The sequence below is a fragment of the Maylandia zebra genome, linkage group LG15 (genome assembly GCF_041146795.1).
Source record: "Maylandia zebra isolate NMK-2024a linkage group LG15, Mzebra_GT3a, whole genome shotgun sequence".
Classification (NCBI taxonomy): Eukaryota; Metazoa; Chordata; class Actinopteri; order Cichliformes; family Cichlidae; genus Maylandia; species Maylandia zebra.
Genome location: NC_135181.1, coordinates 14519542 through 14540122, shown reverse-complemented (window position 1 = coordinate 14540122; position 20581 = coordinate 14519542). Strand labels below are relative to the sequence as shown.

General features: G+C 40.8%; 1 protein-coding gene and 1 long non-coding RNA gene across 3 annotated transcripts in view; both read left to right on the top strand.

The window, feature by feature from the left end:
* Window positions 1–12467, top strand: part of lpgat1 (lysophosphatidylglycerol acyltransferase 1) — a 66887-nt gene extending 54420 nt beyond the window's left edge. Inside the window, exons 7-9 of one of the 2 annotated variants that reach the window (XR_013093141.1) lie at window positions 6391–6497; window positions 8821–9030; window positions 9345–12467. Coding sequence is in view for 1 of the 2 variants with exons in the window: in XM_076873968.1 (XP_076730083.1) it covers window positions 6391–6497; window positions 8821–8972 (259 nt within the window). In the remaining variant the exon portion in view is untranslated. Of the gene's footprint in view, window positions 1–6390; window positions 6498–8820 lie in introns of both variants that reach the window. The other variant, XM_076873968.1, reaches the window with a different exon arrangement.
* A 3280-nt stretch (window positions 12468–15747) lies between these two features.
* LOC143412625 (uncharacterized) lies at window positions 15748–17442 on the top strand. The gene is made up of 2 exons (XR_013093140.1): window positions 15748–15981; window positions 16189–17442. It is a non-coding gene; the product is annotated as an uncharacterized LOC143412625 (long non-coding RNA).
* Window positions 17443–20581: the final 3139 nt, after the last annotated feature.

Sequence of the window (20581 nt, the reverse complement as noted above, 5' to 3'; positions counted from 1 at the left end):
GAGGGAGGGGCTAATAATCGGCTCAGTCATTTTTAATGATCGTTGAAAGCCCAGATCGTAATCGTGATTAAAATTCGATTAATTGAGCAGCCCTAGTTTTATATGTGAAGGGAAAAGTACCATTCCTCCCTCTGCCTGTGGTCTTTTTATATCTGTTTTGGTCGTGCCTCTTGATGCCAGCATCAAACCATTTCCTCCAGTACAGACAGTCTTGAGACGGAGAGGAAGCAGATTAAAGACTAAATGGAGCAATTAACGAGCACACTCCTACCATCCCTCAACTTCTCTCTGATTGCAGATAAGGGCTTCTTGGTGTTTCACAAGCAGCGACCCTTAGGATTCTCAGAGAGCATGCGTGTGGTTTGCTTTGGGATTGGCACTGACCTCGAGGAAATCACATGACCGCTGTTGTGGTGTGTTGTTGTAGCATAGTAGAAATAAAACACTTGTTGTTGTTTCATCTTGTGCAGTGTACCTTCACTCTTCAGGAAGACTGATAGTTTGAAATCAGAGGCGGCAGGTTTTTTGCATGCTGTTGAAAACATTTATCTATATGAGAAAGATACAGGAAGAGGAACAGGAGGCTTTTTTTCTCTTTTTGTCCCTGAGCTACGCTGGCCAGTAATCTTAATATTCACCTTCTGCACCATTGTGTCCAAGTGCAGATCTCCCAGACATAGTCTTTATTTCCCGAGATTTCACAGCCGGAGATTTAGGACCTTATAGAGTCCCCAAACAATGACTGGCTTCGCTCCAAAGAGTCTTGTCGAGTGGACAGGCTTTTACAGCCACTGTCCAAATTTAATTAGCTTCCTACACCAGTTCAGAGTGGAAACAGTATCTCAAGAATAAGAGCTGTACAGAAGCTAAATGACTCAATCAAGACTGTAAATATGAAGGCCTTAAAGCTTCTTATTTACTCTGTTTATTACCCTGATTTGTTTTCCTGGTGAATAAACACGTGCACATCAATCCAAGAAAATTATGCTATTAAAATTGGTCATTTATTCACCGAAGTCCTGAAAATGACTGCAGTAGTTTGTACATCACATGTCAGTGAGGATCTATGTCCTCTGCTGCCCGTAGCGCAGGTCAGCACACTGTAAAAGCCTGACGTTGAAGGTTATTGACAGGAGAAACTGCTGCTCTCCCCCAGCTGTCTGTCCGTTCGCCAGAGTTTCAGGTTAACAAGCGAGTCGGTGCCAAGTGGGTTAGGGTGGAAATGAGAGCGCAGCCGTGGCCCCGCGCCAACACATCACCGCCGGTTCTTAGCTTCCGCCGCCACCGTTGTTGTACGCTGTAACACGTGGTGCTGAAACTATGCACACAGCAGATACAAACACCACCATACTCTGTTTCTCTCTCAGCACAACATTGGCACAGCAGAGCAGCGTTTCATTTTTCACACCACTGCAAACGCAGCGGAGCATTGTTAGAGAGCGCTCGGCTCGTCCTCCGGCAGCCACTGTAATGATGCGACCCGTAGGTGCAGCGATGCACTGATTGACCGGTCTATTTGTTTCCTGTGAGTGAGACCATGATGATGTTCACAACTTTAAGACATCAGCAGCCAGCAGAGTCGTGGCCCTCATCGCTAACCTAAAAATTTCTTCTTACCTAAAATTTAAATCCTTAACTTTTAGAGATTTATATTTTTCAGTGTCACATGCTCTTGGATTCTTGCTAATTTACCAGCTATTAAAAATGAAAGAAAAAAAAAGTGTTTGGAGTGATATCCTTATACATACATCCAGCAGAGCTTTGTTTGTGTGTAGTGACACCAGAAAGAAATTTTAAGAGATTTAAAGTGAAGGCAGCCAATAATTATGTCATAGTAACTTGTGCAGATGCAATAGGACATATAATCCTTCATATTTTTCTTAAATACTCTGTAAAGATGGATTTAGAGTATAGACAAATGCTGCATACTGTGCATGGATAGTTTAGAGGTTTTTAAATGTTCACTTTTAGAGGACATTTTCTGAAAGACGTATAAAGTTGTTTCTAGTATTTCCCCACAACTTTAAGTGGGCGGGGTACCCAGGTCTATTTTGACCTCATTTCACCTTTTTAAAAAATAATTTTTTATTATTATTATTATTATTATTATTATTATTATTATTATTATTATTATTAGTTTTGTATCTGTCAGGGAGAATAATGTTGTCAGATCAGGTTACTAGTAGCAAATCCCCCGTTTTCTGAAGTCCTGCTTTGAAGCCTCAGGTTAGGCCAGTGGTTCCCAAACTTTTTTTGCTAGACCCCCCTTTGCTTTACAAGGAGTCGTTATAAGAAGTGTTTGTGAACTAAAAATCAAGAATGTGGAATTCTGTTTGTCCGTGATTTGGAGAGCCCAGCGCCTGCTCCTGACGCAGGGAAAACCAATTATGCACTTGTGCAGGTGAAGCCAAAGGGAATATTTGCTTCACCATATTTTTTAGTCTTTGGCTTAGAATGAAGATGGTTTGGAAACATATTTGGCGATGCTTCATCTCCTGCTTTGCGTTTGTGTGGGAGCCAAAGACCTTCTTGGTCTGAGGTGATGGTGCTACCCACTGTGCCACTGTACTGTTGGAGAAAGAAAAAGCCGCTTAACCTGAAAGATAAATGATCATGATGGTTACTTAGAGCTGTAATTAGAAAATATTCTTGCAGCTGGTGTGAGATGCAAATGAAGCGTCAGTTGGTTTCTGAGCAGGAAATGAAACCAGTGAACATCCCATAAACTGAGTGATTTGGTTTGTCAGTGGTTTATCTGGAGCCACTTCTGCAGATGTGGTTATGGCCATTGTTCGCCAAACAAACCAGGCTGATAAAGCAGAGAAAGCAGCTGATACGGGCGAGTGTGTTCCATCTATGCGTGCTGGGTTTTGTTTTTTGGGGGGTTTTTTTGTTTTTTGGTGGGGAGTTTTGTTTGTGGGCCCGAACCAGCATCACCGCCTTCAACCTCAGCTCCTGCAGCTGCTCTGAACACCAACAAGATCCTGATTTGTGCATGAATATTTCAGCTGCAGGAAACCACTGTGGCAGCCACCTGCTACCCAACGCCCTAAACGTTCCAACCCTCTTGATAAGTGGCCCGAGTCGGTTTTTGTTTCCCTCTGCCACAGTTACAGCACTATTGGTTTACATTTTGGAGCATGAGAGCCCTTCAAAGGCATCCTATAGTGGAGCAGGTGTGAAAGACTCTCAAGCCTTGCATGGCTTTGCAAATCATAAATTAATTAATTCATTCGCTTTTATTTAATGATGCCACATTGATGATCATTACTGCAAAAAGGCAGTCAATTATCTGAAGATTTGTGCTTTTAATAGACGCTATTTATGCACCCAAAGTCAAAAATGGCCAACCATAAACTAAACTAGAAGCACTTAGTGGCTTTTGTTGTTATGGTGGTAACTCGCTTGATTTCTGTACTGTTATTAAAAGATAATAATGTTCCTATTGCGTTCAGTCTCTTAGTTTCTCTTTTCTTAGTGCTCAGACAAAGCCTCAGTGCTGTTGGCTCCTATGACACATCAGTAACAAGGAGGAGACCTGATACCTGCAAACACAGGAGAAGAAGCTTCGAGGAACGTCTTGCTTTGGCCTATAATCACCCGATCAGGTTTCCACAGCAGTTCTGGGCAGGCTGAGCCGTTCAGGGGGCCCAATGTAGCTGTTGGTCAAAAGCTGTTTTATCTTCAAAAGTTCAGCTCTGTTAGAGCCTTTAACGGATGAAAGTGGTTGACTTGAGTCAGCTTTAACTTGAATTTTAACAGGCGTTTCTTGCTGGCAGGGACATAAAAGTTGGTCTGCTTAGACAGGATCTTGTTCAGAGCAACACCCACACCGTGAACTGCTGGATAATGAGCAGGAGTGTCTATAGACATGCGCTTGAAGTATATAAACCAGACGAGGGAGCTTGTGCACAATCACCAGCTCCTGTCCTCCTCGTTTGTGGGGCAAGCAGGCCGAGCCTTTCCCTCATTTGGTCATACTGACGGTTTCAGTTCAAAGATCAAGTCTTTACTGCAGCGACTCTCCATCTTTGCATCAGTCCCTTTACACTGAGCCTGTTTAACCCATTACATTAAAAAAGAGACAAAAAATGCTCTGTGATAAGCATTTGTTTCAAATTAAAAAAAATTTCAACATTTTAAACTTGGAAATGGAAGGTTTCATGTGACTGTTTGCTCTGGTTATTAAAAAGTCATAATTTCATTTAGAGTATCTTCTTATTCATTTTGTTGAGTAAGTCTGCAAGTAAAGATTATTTTATCAATTCAATCCCTTATTTCTTGTTTTGCTTGGTTGATTTTAATAAATTCATCCAACTGGGGGCAACTAATTGATTCCTTTTGGCTTGATAACTAATAGATTAAACATTATCCAGGCTATTACTCGTCATTTTTCATTGTTTCTTTAATATTTATAATTGTATTCAGAGCCTCATGTGAATACTGATTCATTTAGTTGCACAGGTAATCGTCATGGCAATCATGTCTGCAGCAGGCCTTTTAGAAACGTGCCTCTTCTCTTCAGTTACATTTAAACGATGAACCCACAGGTCACATTTTAAATGATCGTTTTAGCATCATACTCGTTACTTGCTATTCCTTTCGTAAGATGCTTTTCTCAATGGTGCGGATGTACTTTTACTGCAAACATTATCTGGTCAGGAATATTGAGCGCAGAGGAAATGCTTTGTCTAAGGGAGGAGACTGTAACCTCTATTTGAAGGTGACCAGAGGCAGGCTGTGTGGGAGTGCAGCCTGTTGGAGACCCCTTCTGGCTAGAGACGAGATTTCATCGGCACTTTTTATGCTGTTTAACAGTGACCGTTTTTATCAGCCACCTACAGTTTGTGCAACGTCAGCCACCAAATCAGTCATTCAGTTTGTTCAGACACAGATTTCTCATCCAAAATTGAGTTTGAGCCATCTAGAAGTGATGAATTTATTAACGAAAAATACAATTTTTTTTTTTTTTTTTTTTTTTTTTTGTGATGTCTTCTTAAATGGGAATATTTTCTAGTTTTCTTCGTCTTCTAGGTTGTCACGTTTTTAGAGTGTTTAAGAGCTGCTTAAACACTTACAGGGAGGTTTTAATTAGTTTTAGTCCAGATCCATTCAGGTCTTCTTTAGTACATCTTTATTCTTCAGACACTTTTCCTATCATACCTTCATCAAGTCAGTTTTTGAGGTACAGAAACAGCTACTTTCAGTTTGAATTCAAAATGATGTGTAAGCAATATATCGAAGGCTTTGCTGATCTTACAAGATGAACTTTTTGTTTTGCTAACATTCAACTTGGATCCTTCTTTATTGTGAGTGAGCGAGTGAGGGGGAGGGTGCCAGTGAAAGTCTGAGAACCACTACGCGAAGTTTTACGAAGGGAATGCTTGAATATAAATATTCATGACCACTGAAAACATCTCATAAAGCACAAGTGATTCACAGTGATTTGAGTCATTTCAAGGCAAAAATGTATCAAATCTCTACCAGACTCTGCTCTCCTAATGTGAGAAATGGCTGTTTTCTTTGTTTTACATGATCATAAAATTAAAAGCATTTATCAAAAGAAGCATAAAGTGCGTCATGCAGACACATTTAAACATAATAAAGCATTAGAATGTGAATTTTGAAATTAGCTGTACAAGACTCAAGTGCAAGTACATGAGGAATATAACCGTGTAACGCTCAGTAGTCTAAAATAAATAAATAAATGCTCGATCACCTTTTTGTCAATACCTAAGGACCTCAGGCCGAGGCCTGGCGGGTAACAAATGCTGGCACCGTAACTATAAGTCCCTAGCATCTATATGCAAAGTTATAAATGAAGAAACTACCAGATGATTAAAAAGTAACTGCAGTTTGCAGCTTTACTAGTTCCTCTGTATGGCTATAGATGAGTTGGAAGCTGAATTTCCAGGATTTAATAGTGTGGCTTCTCTGTGACTTACAAATGTAGCTTCTATGTTTGTTGAGAGCTGCACTGATCTAACTTTGTCAGTTTGAGGGGAAAAAAGGGACAGAGAGAAAATCTGACTTTCTCCTCCCACTCACTTTTGAGCGAGCTCAGTGAGTGGTCTGTCTGCTGTCGGGGGCTCCCTCAGCACTTCTGTCTCTCTGTGACACTCTGATGAGCTGGCCAGCTAATGAGTCCCCCAAACAAGCTGAAGCTACAGCAAACACAGGCTGCTGTAATAGACGCCAGGTTGAAATGGACTGCTGTGCACAGGGTCCACAGCTGACTCCCTGGGATTTTGGACTGCAGCTTGCACGACAGATCAATCCAGACAATTTTTGCTGAGTGAGACTCCAGAAACCCTTTGCTGTGTTTCATCTTTGTCTCTCCCTGACTGCCCGGCTCTTTTTTTTTTTCTTTTTTTTTTCTTCTCTCCTCAGGATGTACCCGATAAAAGAGGTTCCTGTGGAGGCTGAGGCCCTGACTGACTGGCTATATCAGAGGTTTGTGGAGAAAGAAGATCTACTGGCCCATTTCTACGACACAGGTATGTTACTGTGGTAAAATCAAACTGAAGAACTATGGTACTAGGGATGAACTGGTTCAGCTTTATCCAATACCACTGCTTTGACTTCAATTTATTGGCAGTGGTCTCATTTCAGCTAAATATTCTGTCTTTACTGCGCTTTGCTGTGGTTTGAGGCTATGCTGCTTTCTCCTTTACCCTGCTCTAAATGTCAGGGTGTAAAGTGGATGATGCTGATAGTATTGATCAAGAATGGAGAACCTGTGCAGTTGAATGTTAAATACACCTGCCTGAGCACTTCACATTTGTTCCCTGAGCGTGCACAAGCCAGAAATAGATGACAAAAGTGCTCCTAATAACAAGAGCACAGTTTGAGTTAACTATACTCAGTCTAACAGTGAATAGTGTGCAGCAGCCTAGCTTAACACAGTTAAAACAGGCAAAAAGTTGGAGCTAGTTTCAGGCTCTGAAAAGTGAAGCCAATGTTCATTTGCATTGAACCTGCATTCATTTTAAAAGCCACCAGTTGGCGATGTGTGTGGTTGCAAAAAGACTTCTTGTCCTACTAAAATATATGGGATAGTGAACCACTATATATATTTTACTAATGAATTTCAGTGTCAGTCACCCTTATTGGGTCATGCTGGATAAAATATCGAGTCCATTTTGTAAAATTTGGTCGTTCTTAAAGTTAGAAGAGATGATTATCCAGCATATATCTAAAATTGATGAGTTGGTAATCAATGAGGGTGCACTTTCACAGTCCGATCCGCCCGCTTGCATCAAATGCAGTTTGAGGATACCAAAGTGACAAAGCCAAAAAAGATTATTGCAAGATGTCAGAAAGGGATTTCAGAGGTCTGTCTGTGATGTCACTGTAGCTGTCCATCTTTTATACCGATGGTGTCAAACATGAGGACCACGGGCCAAAATCGACCTAGCAATGTCTTCACTTTGGAAAATGTGAAGGAGGGCATAAAGTTTGGACATTATAAACATATACATTACATAAAACTTAATGTGTTTTTTACTAACTTCTATAGAAATGTTCATTTTTATTATGGGTTCACGGTAATAAATGAATCCGTTAATTCACAGAAAATGCTGATTTTTTTTTTTTTTAATTATTTATTTATTTAAATTAACAAAACCTTTTGTTTCATAACTACAGAGCAGTCTGGCCAATAAGCTGCTAGAACCTTTTCTGCAATTTTGCACTTTTATTTCTTTAAATTTAAGCCCAAACAATCGTGCTGACACATTTGTCATGTACTACAGCAGCATTTCTACATTTTGTAGAAAAACCGAGACATGCTCTCGCATACAAAATCTCTATAATGTTGGACTCCAGCAGTGTAGGCGAGGTACCTGGTGCATTTGGTGGGCATCTTCTTCTGCACAATTTATCCATCCTACTTCCTCACCAAAAGCACCGACTTTTCCAGCAGTGTACAAGCAATTCCCTTAAAAAAATATTCCATCCTAATCCCCTCTGAAATTGTCCAATGTTTATGTGAAAATCTCTTAACTGTGCAACCTTACACAACAGGTGCAGTAAGAATCAATATAAGGTACCTTCATCTGTCAATGGAAATATTACCTGACATTGCCACACTGATGGAAAATGCAAACCTGTTACCAGATTCATCTATAAAGTAATGAGGCTGATGAGCTGCTTACTGGTAGAAATTTCAAAATAAATCTTAATGTTTTTACTCTATATTGGGGATGTTTGTCACTAGTCAGCTAGACACTAGATGTTGGGGCAAGTGAATAAGCACACAGGTCTATAGACCAGTCAGCGACCGCCTGGCACCCATCTGTCGCTAGGGACAACATGTATTTTCCAACTTGGTGGCAAAAACTAACTAGCAATGTTATTCACAATGCACTAGGTAACATTTAAAATACAGTTTCATTAGTGAAGCATGTTATTGACTCTTTCAAATTCTCTTAAATATAAACACAAAGTTTGCCTTCCTAGTGTTTCGTACATGAAAGTTGCTTCACTGACTTTTGCCTACAGTTTATTACTCAGTTTTTTCCCCTACTTTTATGCTAATTAGTTGACTAGTAAAACTATTAGCTAGCACTTGGCAACTGTGGGAAGGAAAAACTCCCTGCAGCCTTCTGCAGCCCCCCATTCTACTTTTCAATAGCCTAGGAACAACAAGTAAGTAAATAAGTTACCAGGAGCACCCAGACTTATGACCAAAATAGGGGGTGCTTTGCCTGAACCTCTGTTGGTAGTTACAAGTTATCATAACCAAATAAGCACAAAACCCAAGAGAAAGCACATAAGAGCATCCTGGTGATGAGTCTGCATTTATTCGTCCCCCAACAGGATCATTCCCTCCTCCAGAAGGACAGAAGGAGGCGGTTTCCCGGCAGATGACCCTCGACCCAGTGTGGCTGTGCCTGATCCAGTCGTTTGCTTTCGCCTCAGGCTACATGTGGTACAGCGTCCTCCAGTACATCTACTGCTGTTTATTCTGAGTGCGCTGATGAGACGGGAGTCTTTATTGGACCACTGGGAGAGCCTCAGGATTGGATGGTGTGTGGCCCAAGTGTCATACATAACCCCCCTCCCCCCATACGATGGATGAATGTACAATTTTCAGAGGCGAGACTTGACAGGAAAACATATGAAGACAAAGTACAAAAACACGCAGATTACACACAAACCCCATACGATATGAAACTGGTTACAGGCATAGTTAACTAACTTTAACACAACCCTAACACCCCACACACACACACGAGAGAGGCGGCCTAGCAGAATAATCTCACTTGTCACGACCCACATTTTGATGTTTACACGTCCTCATACATGTAGACACTCACACGTACATGACTTTTGTTTCAAAGGTAACGATATGAGGCTCAGGACTCCTCCAGAAGATGCTCTGGACTGGACTCTTCCCCCCTCTCCCCCCTCCCAGGCTTTCGCCGCAGTAGTTTTACAGAGTAAAGTGTGACTGGATGCGAATGCGTGTGCAGGAATATGTGTGACCAGAAGCATCATGTCTGCCCTTATTCTTCCTTCTGGCGAGAGTCGACGAAGCCCACCGGACATCTTTTGGTCCGCTGATGAGTCAGCTGGCTACATTTTGCAGAGCGAGCGGCCGTACGAACGCTGAGGCCGAGCAGCCGGCCGCTCCTCTGACTGTCATTGCACTAAGGATCCATACTGCCCTAACTGCTCCCTGCTCCAGGAAAACCTCCTGAACGGTAGCTGTCGGTGTTTTCTTCTTTTTTTTCTCCTCCCTTAGCCCGCATATCTTCACAACAACGGCCACTGTATTTGTTGTTGATGTCTTTTTTTTCTTTTTTCTTTTCTTTTCTTTTTCTAAAGTGTTCTTTGTTTTTTCTCTCTTGTCTGGACTCTTTTTTTCCGTGTCCGTGAGTTTGCTGAGAAACGGGGGGATCATGTTTACACTGGTGGCTTGACTGAAAACGCTAAAAGGGACGATGGCTATAATGTGGCGCTTGATTAAGGGATTGGATTTTCTTTTTCTTTTTTTCCTCCCTTGGTGAGATTTGATGTAACACTTATTTCAAATGAAACAAAAAGAAAAGTACTGGCAAGATTTTGGATTTGAAAAAAGTAACCCTACTTTCTCTGCTTTCCAAAATAAATACCGATACAGCAGAGGATCGCTTCAGCAAGACTGAGAAGGCAGAGACACTGTTCCCCCATCGGACTACGTAGTTTTACAAATATTTAAGCCATATGCTTATTGTTGTCGAGGTGGGGAAAAAGACACGGAAAATAAACATGATTTTTATAGAAAGATACCCTAATGCATTCTACAATAGAAATTTTGGCTTACAGAACTATAGGTGTCATCATTACTGTAAATTTACAGCATAACCTGCCTAAGTGAGTGTGTGGTCGTCTTTATTTCCCCCCCACACCCCCATCCAACCATTGTTGATATATGATTCAAGTTGTATTGCTCTGTGTTGTCAGAGTGTGGCTGCGGTTTCAAATTTTTAGTTTCTTTTTAAATTACTTGAACTGCTCTGTCCTTATGTCCCAGTATGTTTAAATCTTGTATATAACAAAGCTGAGGAAATGTGTGAAATGACTGAAGCCTGTCTCTTTTCTTTGTTTCTTTTTGGTTCGTGAACATTTCAAAACAATTTATTTCAAGATATGAATGTTTTTTAAAAAAATAGGAAGAAAGCAAGGATTTTATCCCCTCCCCCTCTTCACTTATCAGTGTTATCCCGTATTGTTTTGACCAGGAAGTTGACGTGTGATCCGTTTCTGTGAGGTTATAGCTGCTGTAGGTCCATGTGAAAAGCGACACACGGTCCCAGTTTTGCGGGAAAAACTATTAACGCCTTACCAGATGTTCTGGTTGACCACAGTCCTCTGAATAATGCTGTTCCCTCGCTTTAAACGCTCGACAAACGTTGCTGTGAGGAAAGATTTTGGGGTGTCCAGGTAAAACTGGTCCAGTGAGGGAGAAATCTCTGAGGGGGAAACTCCACCAGGGCCCCTGCGAAGATGCAGATGTTCTCTCTCGAATGTACTCATGTTGTGGTTTTGCTTAGCCTGCTTTAATATGAAAATGATTGAGGAGCAGTGATTATTATTGTTGTAAAAAAAAAAATGCCCAAAAGGTGCATTTCTAGTAGCTGCTGCCCTCCCTCTGTGCCACTGTTGATTTAAATAAAAAATAAAAATAAAAAAATGTGTGAAATGCAAAAAAAAAAAAGGGCTACCTGGCTAGTTAGGTAGGTGAAAACATGTAAAATCAGGCTGTAATGGTGTTTCATCCTTTGACCCTTTCAGATTCCCCTCCATTGTGAGCGTGACTTAAACTGAAGCATTTTTTAAAATCTTTTTTTTCCCCCTCTTTTTTCAATTTGTTGACCATGTTTCCAAAGAAGGCAGGGAAATCATGTTTTCCTAGATGTGGTTTTAGGACATAAACACAATAGGGATTTAAACAAATTATACTAGAACTGTCTGTAATTTTCCATTTTGTACTTCTCCTTTAATTCCTAGCTACACAGCCATTTTACAACACAAACAAACTTGTGCTGGAATAAAACATAAAGATCCTAACGGTGTGCTTCTCGTCAATGTATTCTTGCACTCTTAAAAAAAACAAAAAAACAAGTCGTATTGGGTTAGAGCCCTTTTTGCTTTTATTCATGGCTTCAACAAGGTGCATGACACGGTTTTTGGAGATTTATCATATGTGGCACCCAGTGTGGTCTTCTGCTTCAAGGTTTCAAACTAGGGCTGTTCGATATAACAATGTATATCGGATGACTATATAAAAACGTCTAGTTTCATTTTACGCTATCGTTTGTTTCGTGGTGTCGCAAAATAAACTGTTTACGGCAATATTTTTTTCATCGTTTTGATGGTCACTGTAGTGGCTATATTAATTTCTCAAAGTTCTTTCTTTCTCTTATATTTAATCTAACCACACTACGGTCGGACAAGCGCCTCTTTTATGCTTTATGGTTAGCAACAACGACGGTAACACCATCGCGTGTCCGCTTGGTTATTTTCCACAAACTTTTCACAATAAAGCTCAAGATCCTGTTGAGACTTTTCAAAATAAACTGAATTACGTGAAAGAGCAGATTATTTACGGATGAGAAGTAAAAAAGCCGCCAGGTGCTAAAAAATAAAAACGGCCGTTACAACTTATGTCTAGAAATATATAGTTTCATACATCGGTTAAAACACTCGACTCAAGCTACATGACGTGCAGCTGGAAACACTTCCCGCAAGTCGAGCTGCCCGAGATTCACATAATTTACAGAAAATCTTACATTTTTGTGATTTATATCGTTATCAAGACGATAGAATTCTTATATCGGGATATGAGACTTTGGTCATATCGCATAGCCCTATTTCAAACACTGTGCCTTCAGAGATGCTCTTCTGCATACCTTGGTTGTAAGGAGGGGTTATTTGTTTTCTGTTTTCTTCCTATCAGCTTAAAGCAATTGGGCTCAAACCATTCTCTATAAACCTTAAAGATGGTTATGTAGGAAAATCCTAGTAGATCAATAGATCGATTTAAAGGAGAAAAAAAAAAAGTAAAGCTACCAATGGCTAAAATTAGATAAATTCAAAAAATTTATCTAAATTCAAAACTTGGGGTGGGGTGCATGTTTTAACTGAATGTTAGAAACGCAGATCGAGCCATTTTCTTTTCAGTTGGAAGTTTGTCATTCACACATGCACTGGAAATGACAAACTAATGTACCCAAAGGAGTCTAAAAAAAGATCCGAGTGGAGATGAATGTGCAGAATTAATCTCCTAAATCGTGCTGTGAAAATCGTCAGTTCCTGCTGATTTTTAATTCTGGTCGTCTAGGAAGGGTTCCTCTCTTCTGCCAGCAAATGTTCCCGTCTTGTTTTCAGTGAGGTAACAAACTATCAGAGGTCCTGGGGTAACCGAAGGCCTGTATTTGCTCAGTATTGTACCCTTTGTTTAACCGTGGCATTGATGTCTGGCTGTTGAAAGTAACTGGGTTCTGTTACAGAGCTCTGATTTCAGACACTACGAGGCCTCTCGGCAGCAGACGGAGATGATCTTACGTTGGTGAGAGGGCCACAGATGCATCAATCACAGATTAACATTGGTATAAAAATATCATGAGACCCGACACGTCAAGACGTAACATCACGCAGTTCTGAAGCATACTGCGTTTCCCCATCAGTGCGTGTTTATCATCATCTATTAAATAAGGCTGGTCCAACTCTAACAGGGTGTCTAAGTTTATGTTTGCTCTCTCAGTCTGACCTTCATGCCCCAGAAGCCTTGCTTGTTTGAGGTTTTTATAATTGGTTATTTGGCTCTGTCACCTTTCTATGGAGTGTTTGCATATGCTCCCTGTGCCTGTATGGGTCTTCTCAAGCTTCCTACCATAGTCCGTTTGCATGTTAGGTTAACTGGTGATTCTGAATTGACCAAAGTGTCGATGCAAACTGAGGTAAGAAAAATGATCTATAAATGCAGCCCCATTTCATACTGAAAAATAAAATGCCTGCAATGCAAATCTTTTATTTAAACCAGGAAGATAACGCAAGATCAGGGTAATCGTCACGCTTTCATCAACTTCTTTTCATCATGTTTTAGTGGTTCGCTGATGTGTCATTTACAGTGTAACCTGTCATTTGTCATTTTGAACATGTGGTTGCTAAAAGTCTTGTCCTCATGAGCCTGTTGTTCATCACATGAGCAAAAGTGGCTAAAAATAAAATTGTACAAGGGGGAACCTTTGACCTGTGTTCTGTATGGAGAATGTGGACTTGTATATTTTTCTAACAGTTTAACAAACAAAATAATAGAAAGTTGAATTATTTGACACAATAATGCCACCTTGAAATGGCACTGAATAGCAGGAATGACTCAGCAACTTCTGACCGCATCGGCTAGGGTTAAATAACTTGTTGCCAGCTGCACTGATTATCCAGTGGAAACCTGCTACCTATTTGCTTAGTTAAATCCCAGTGGTGGCCAGGCAGTGCACTTGGTACTTTAAACCACTTGGTCAACAAACACTGTTATATTCCCAAATCAGATGCACTGACAGAAATCCAAATGCCACCTTTCCTGTTTTGCCAATTTGCCCTAAAATTATTGGCTTTGCAGACTAAACAGAAACTAAGGCCAGCGTGACATTTCTGCAGCAGCTGGAGTGAAATTTGACGGGTCACAGCTCCGGGATGCCACACGCCAATGGGAAAAAGGCAGGAAGTGAGCTGGAAAATGGGATTACGCATGCACCGAGCTTCACCAACATACCAAAGGGCTAAGAGTGAGGAGCGACGGTGGCTGTTGCTCACTGTGGTGATCAGATGGAGGGAGGAGCATCATCACTCTCCTGCTCCTCAGCAGAACTCTTCCCAAGGTCGGCCGCATTACACAGAAACATTAGTCTCTAGAGGAACTTTACTGTCCTCTGCAGAAGCACCGGCATTCCTCCTCGGACACCTGCAATGAGCTATTTCACGGGCACTGCTCCCCAAGGTCCTCAATGTCACGCTGATGGCTGCTCCCTCGTGAATGCTCGGGTGATGGCGGTGTCCCTTGAGTCAGCAAGCACTAAAACATCCAGCTGTGGAGAGAAGGCTTGAATGTCATTGCAACAGCCATGGGCATCAGAGTCCTCACCCTCTCTTTTCCTCCCTGTCATGCTGGTTGAACCCTCTGTGCTCATATCTCATGTGCAAATACTTGTCAACAGATCCTGCTGGAACTCATCAGCAGTCAGAAAAATGAAATTAATTAGAAAAATAAAACCTCGCACTGCTGGTGTGATTGTTGTTGTTTGGTCATAGCATCTTAAAATAATAATAATTAAAAGTAATAAACTTGCAGAATAAAGCAGCCAGGTGTAGGTGTGTGTGATGCAGAAGTGATTATCCTGGCTACCTGTGGATGATTAAGTGTAGAGAAGTCAGAATCAGAATACTTTATTGATCCCTGGGGGAAATTATTTTTTGTTACAGTGCTCCATTTTAAACCAACATTAAGACAAGACAGACAATACGCTAACTAAGAATAGTACAATATATACACATACATACATACATACATACATACATACATAAGTCACTTAGTCTTCTGCTATTCATGCACACCGTTGTACTGAAACAGTACTGTGAAAAAGCAATTACCCATTTCATTTATTATTATTTTCATTTGTCTGTAATGATGGACAAAATGCAATTTTTAAATAGCTTCATTTATTAAGGTCTAAAAGTTATGCCAACCTACCTGGAGCTGTGTGACCTCTGACCTTAACTGAGTCTAGTGAGACCTGCAGGTCTTTACTCTTGGAGTAACTTTGGTCGGGCTGATACTCCTGGGAAGCTTCACCACTGTTCCTGTGGTGTGCGTAATTATTCAGCCCCCTGAGTCAATACTTTGTAGAACCACCTTTTGCTGCAATTATGGCTGCCAGTCTTTTAGGGTATGTCTCTACCAGCTTTGCACAAATACAGACTGAAATCCTTGCCCATTCTTCTTTGCAAAAAAGCTCCAGCTCAGTCAGATTAGATGGACAGCGTTTGTGAACAGCAGTTTTCAGATCTCCCCACAGATTCTCGATTGTATTTAGATCTGGACTTTGACTGGGCCATTCTAACACATGGATATGTTTTGTTTTAAACCATTCCATCGTTGCCCTGACTTTATGTTTAGGGTCGTTGTCCTGCTGGAAGGTGAGCCTCCGCCCCAGTCTCAAGTACGGTGTACATTTTAGGACATTGTCAGGTCTCAAGAAAAAAGTTGTCAGGTATCAGACAAAAAATTGTCAGGTCTCAGTTCTCAAGAAAAAAGTTGTCAGGTATCAGAACACAAGGTACCATACAGAGAGAAAATCTTCCTGCAGGTGGCGGTGTTGTCATGTCCCACCCGAATTGATTTCCAAATACGTCATCAACGTGTGACAGTGGGAGAGCGTAAGGTCATTGACCTCACCGGAGTTTTACCGCGGTGCAGGCTCCTAACGACACAAGGTAAGTTTAACTTTTGTTCATATTTTTGCCACAGTTGTATTATATTAAGTTGCGGTTATGTTGTGAAAGTTACATATCAGAAGGAAAGCTAGTTTTGTACGAAATCAAATCAGTACTATTTTTGTATGGCTAATTCATTCTAGCTAGCGACAGTGTTGAAACGTGATTTTTTTTGTTTTTTATTCGGAGATGTTTCTGTTTTATTAGGAGACTGTCTCACCCCAACATCGTCAGACTCATGGCAGTTGCCCGCACTGAGTCCTGCTTTTTGTTGGCAGCTGAATACATTCATGGCGCAACCCTGCAGCAAGTGCTTCACACAGACAGCTGCTACTCTAATAGTCTGTGTTGTTGAAGGATTCAGCACTTCTTATGTTTTTTTTTTAAATCCATTTTTAGACAGCGATGAGATCGGCTACACACTCCACAGAAGCCCAGAGTTACTGTTAATATCAAAAATATAATGCTGTCCTTTGAGATTTTAACATTTAAGACTGTGAGTGTAATGGATCTAAAACTGTTTAAATCTCTTCACCCTGGAGAGAAACTAGTGAGGGAGACCATCAGGACCAAGCTGGGTTTCCTGGGTCCAGAGGTTTGGAGAAACTTCTTCCCTTTCTTTCATCACAGCTGTCCTGTGCCAGAAGTTCTGTTGACCCACTGAAAGAGGCATCATTTAAGAAACACCAGGAACACTGAAGCTCATCGCATTGATCAAGCAGGACTCATGATCTTCACCAGCAGCTCCCTCACAGGGAAATCTTCAGCACTCCTCCGTAGGCCCGCCCCAGAAGATGGATAAACCCAGCATTTCATGAACACTGTGATGGAGACCTTTGGTTTGTGTAATGTTATAAATACTCGGATACTCCCCAGAGGCTCCGGACTTTTACATAAAGATATTATATTCAGTCCTGTAGAAAGTTATATATTTAAAAAGATATGATCCTCTCTGGTTACTCTGGTATGAATAACTCTGAATCACTTTATGGTAAATAACACACTATCTGCAGAAAACTGTGACCTTTGACCTTCATCAGGTTTTATTTAATTGTGCTAGAGAAACTCAAACGTGCTCTTTATACAGCTGAGTACATCAAGTGTTTAAAACGGAAGCTGTGCAGGTCTGAGATAAAAACTGAGGTCCTGTTAATGCTGATATATAGTGACACAGTTACATGGGTGATTAATCCTTTTGTTTTTTTGTCTTTAACTTTATCAATAAAACAGCTGCAGCTTTCACTACAGCACATGTGGTACTTTAACCTTTGTATTGTTTTCATCAGTTCATTTTGCAGTTAACATGTGAACATGTTGGATGATCTGTCTGCTGTCACGGGGTGGTGCTGAGGTCTGAATCTGAGGGCAGCTCCTGTAATCACAAAGAGAACAGAACCATCCAACTCAAATATAAATTTTATCCCTCAAAATTGAAATAAAGCTGATTCTTCTGTCCTCACACACTCAGGATCTGAAGTTGTTCTCTTACATTTTTTTCAGTATTACAGTACACTACAGTACTTTAATCCATAGTTCCTGATTAATGAAGAGCTACAAGGTACAAGCTTCTTTTTTTTTTAAGTTATTGTCTTTACAGATGTGGCAAGAGACTGAAAACATGCTGTTGTTTGCACATATTTAATAATCAGCTCTGCACAGGAGCTGAAGCAGGATGCAGCCTGTTGATTTTACAGTATAATACTTGTAATAAAAGTACAGTAACAGTAATTAGTGACTGAGTAGCCCGGAGCGTTTCTCTTGATTTCTTTAGTCGGTGTAAATTCATTCACCTGCACAGATTAGCTAAACGAACCCTGACAGCCGAGTCCTCATCTTAGCTAGCTAGGTCTCAGGACCGAGCTAAGGACGGTAGTTACGGATTAGCTGACAAACACGTTTAACTTACCGAAAAAGTGCAGCAGGGCCTCGGGTCCTTCTGTCGGGTAGTCCAGTTTACTGAAGAACACCTCAGGCTGTCAGGTTAAAACACTCGGTCGTGTTTTCATAGCGTAAACGCTGGCCCTCCTCTCAGAGCCTACGTTCTATCTGCTATTCCCGAACAGAGATACGCAAGTTTCTCCGTAACTGCAGCTGCCAGTCAAAGCTGTTATGATGACGTTTCACCCCAATTTAACATCACCGCGGTAGGAATTAGAATCAAACTTATGGGAGAGGAGACCCCTTGAACATCAATCAGTGTGATGAGAACTATTGATAACAAAAGAAAGAATCTTTGGAAAAAAATTATCTGAGGAGAATAACTTTATTTTAGTCTGACCCCAGTCCCATCCGCTAACGTGGAGGAGGCGGGGTTTATGACGTATATACTGCAGCCAGACACCAGGGGGCGATAGAGACGTTTTGCCTTCATTTTTGGGGAGCTGTCGTGTCGTCCATCTTTTATACAGTCATTGGGTGGGACATGACAACACCGCCACCTGCAGGAAGATTTTCTCTCTGCATGGTACCTTGTGTTCTGATACCTGACAACTTTTTTCTTGAGAACTGAGACCTGACATTTTTTTGTCTGATACCTGACAACTTTTTTCTTGAGAACTGAGACCTGACATTTTTTTGTCTGATACCTGACAACTTTTTTCTTGAGAACTGAGACCTGACAATTTTTTGTCTGATACCTGACAACTTTTTTCTTGAGAACTGAGACCTGACAATTTTTTTTCTGATACCTGACAGCTTTTTTTTTTGAGAACTGAGACCTGACAATTTTTTGTCTGATACCTGACAACTTTTTTCTTGAGAACTGAGACCTGACAATTTTTTGTCTGATACCTGACAACTTTTTTCTTGAGAACTGAGACCTGACAATTTTTTGTCTGATACCTGACAACTTTTTTCTTGAGAACTGAGACCTGACAATTTTTTGTTTGATACCTGACAACTTTTTTTTTGAGAACTGAGACCTGACAATTTTTTGTCTGATACCTGACAACTTTTTTTTGAGAACTGAGACCTGACAATTTTTTGTCTGATACCTGACAACTTTTTTCTTGAGACCTGACGATGTCCTAAAATGTACACCGTACTCAAGTCTTTTGCAGACTCCAAGAGGTTTTCTTCCAAGATTGCCCTGTATTTGGCTCAATCCATCTTCCCATCAACTCTGACCAGCTTCCCTGTCCCTGCTGAAGAGAAGCACCCCCAGAGCATGATGCTGCCACCACCATATTTGAGAGTGGGGATGGTGTGTTCAGAGTGATGTGCAGTGTTAGTTTCCCGCCACACATAGCGTTTTGCATTTTGGCCAAAAAGTTCCATTTTGGTCTCATCTGACCAGAGCACCTTCTTCCACATGTTTGCTGGGTCCCCCGCATGGCTTGTGGCAAACTGCAAACGGGACTTCTTATGGTTTTCTGTTAACTGCTTTCTTCTTGCCACTCTTCCATAAAGGCCAACTTTGTGCAGTGCGCGACTAATAGTTGTCCTATGGTCAAATTCCCCCATCTGAGCTGTAGATCTCTGCAGCTCGTCCAGAGTCACCATGGGCCTCTTGGCTGCATTTCTGATCAGCGCTCTCCTTGTTCGGCCTGTGAGTTTAGGTGGACGGCCTTGTCTTGGTAGGTTTATACTTGTGCCATACTCCTTCCATTTCTGAATGATTGCTTGAACAGTGCTCCGTGGGATGTTCAATGCTTGGGAAATCTTTTTGTAGCCTAAGCCTGCTTTAAATTTCTCAATAACTTTATCCCTGACCTGTCTGATGTGTTCTTTGGACTTCATGGTGTTGTTGCTTCCAATATTCTCTTAGACAACCTCTGAGGCCGTCACAGAGCAGCTGTATTTGTACTGACATTAGATTACACACAGGTGCACTCTATTTAGTCATTAGCACTCATCAGGCAATGTCTATGGGCAACTGACTGCACTCAGACCAAAGGGCGCTGAATAATTACGCACACCCCACTTTTCAGTTATTTATTTGTAAAAAATGTTTGGAATCATGTATGATTTTCGTTCCATTTCTCACGTGTACACCACTTTGTATTCACGTGGAATTCCAATAAAATTGATTCATGTTTGTGGCTGTAATGTGACACAATGTGGAAAAGTTCAGGGGGGCCGAATACTTTTGCAAGCCACTGTATGCTTAATTTGTTTAACAAGGCAGAGCAATTACTTTTTCACATAATGGTCCCTTTAATAAATGAAATCATTAATACTGGGTTATCTTTGCCTAATATTTGATATCGTTTGATGATCTGAAACATTTCACTGTGACAAAAAGAAAGAACTGGCTGACACTGAGTGGATTAACTGATAAAAACTAATTTATAAACAGGTCAATTCAAGAAGGTAGTACCTGTGGGATTTCATTTAGATGTGACTGACACACTACTGTTTTTGTACCTTTTGTTTTTGTTCTGCTTTTAGCATTTTTGGTGCTTTAATGTTGTTTTGAACTAGTACGTGGTGTTTTTAACTTGAACCCTGTGCTTTGTGTTTCTGATAATGGGGATCCTAATAAATAAACAAAATCAGGAACCAAGTCACATAATAAACGACTGCAAATGAAAAGTAAAAGCTAAATGACAAAATACTATCAGGCAGTATTTTTATGTATTTTTCTTTGATAGGAGGTAGT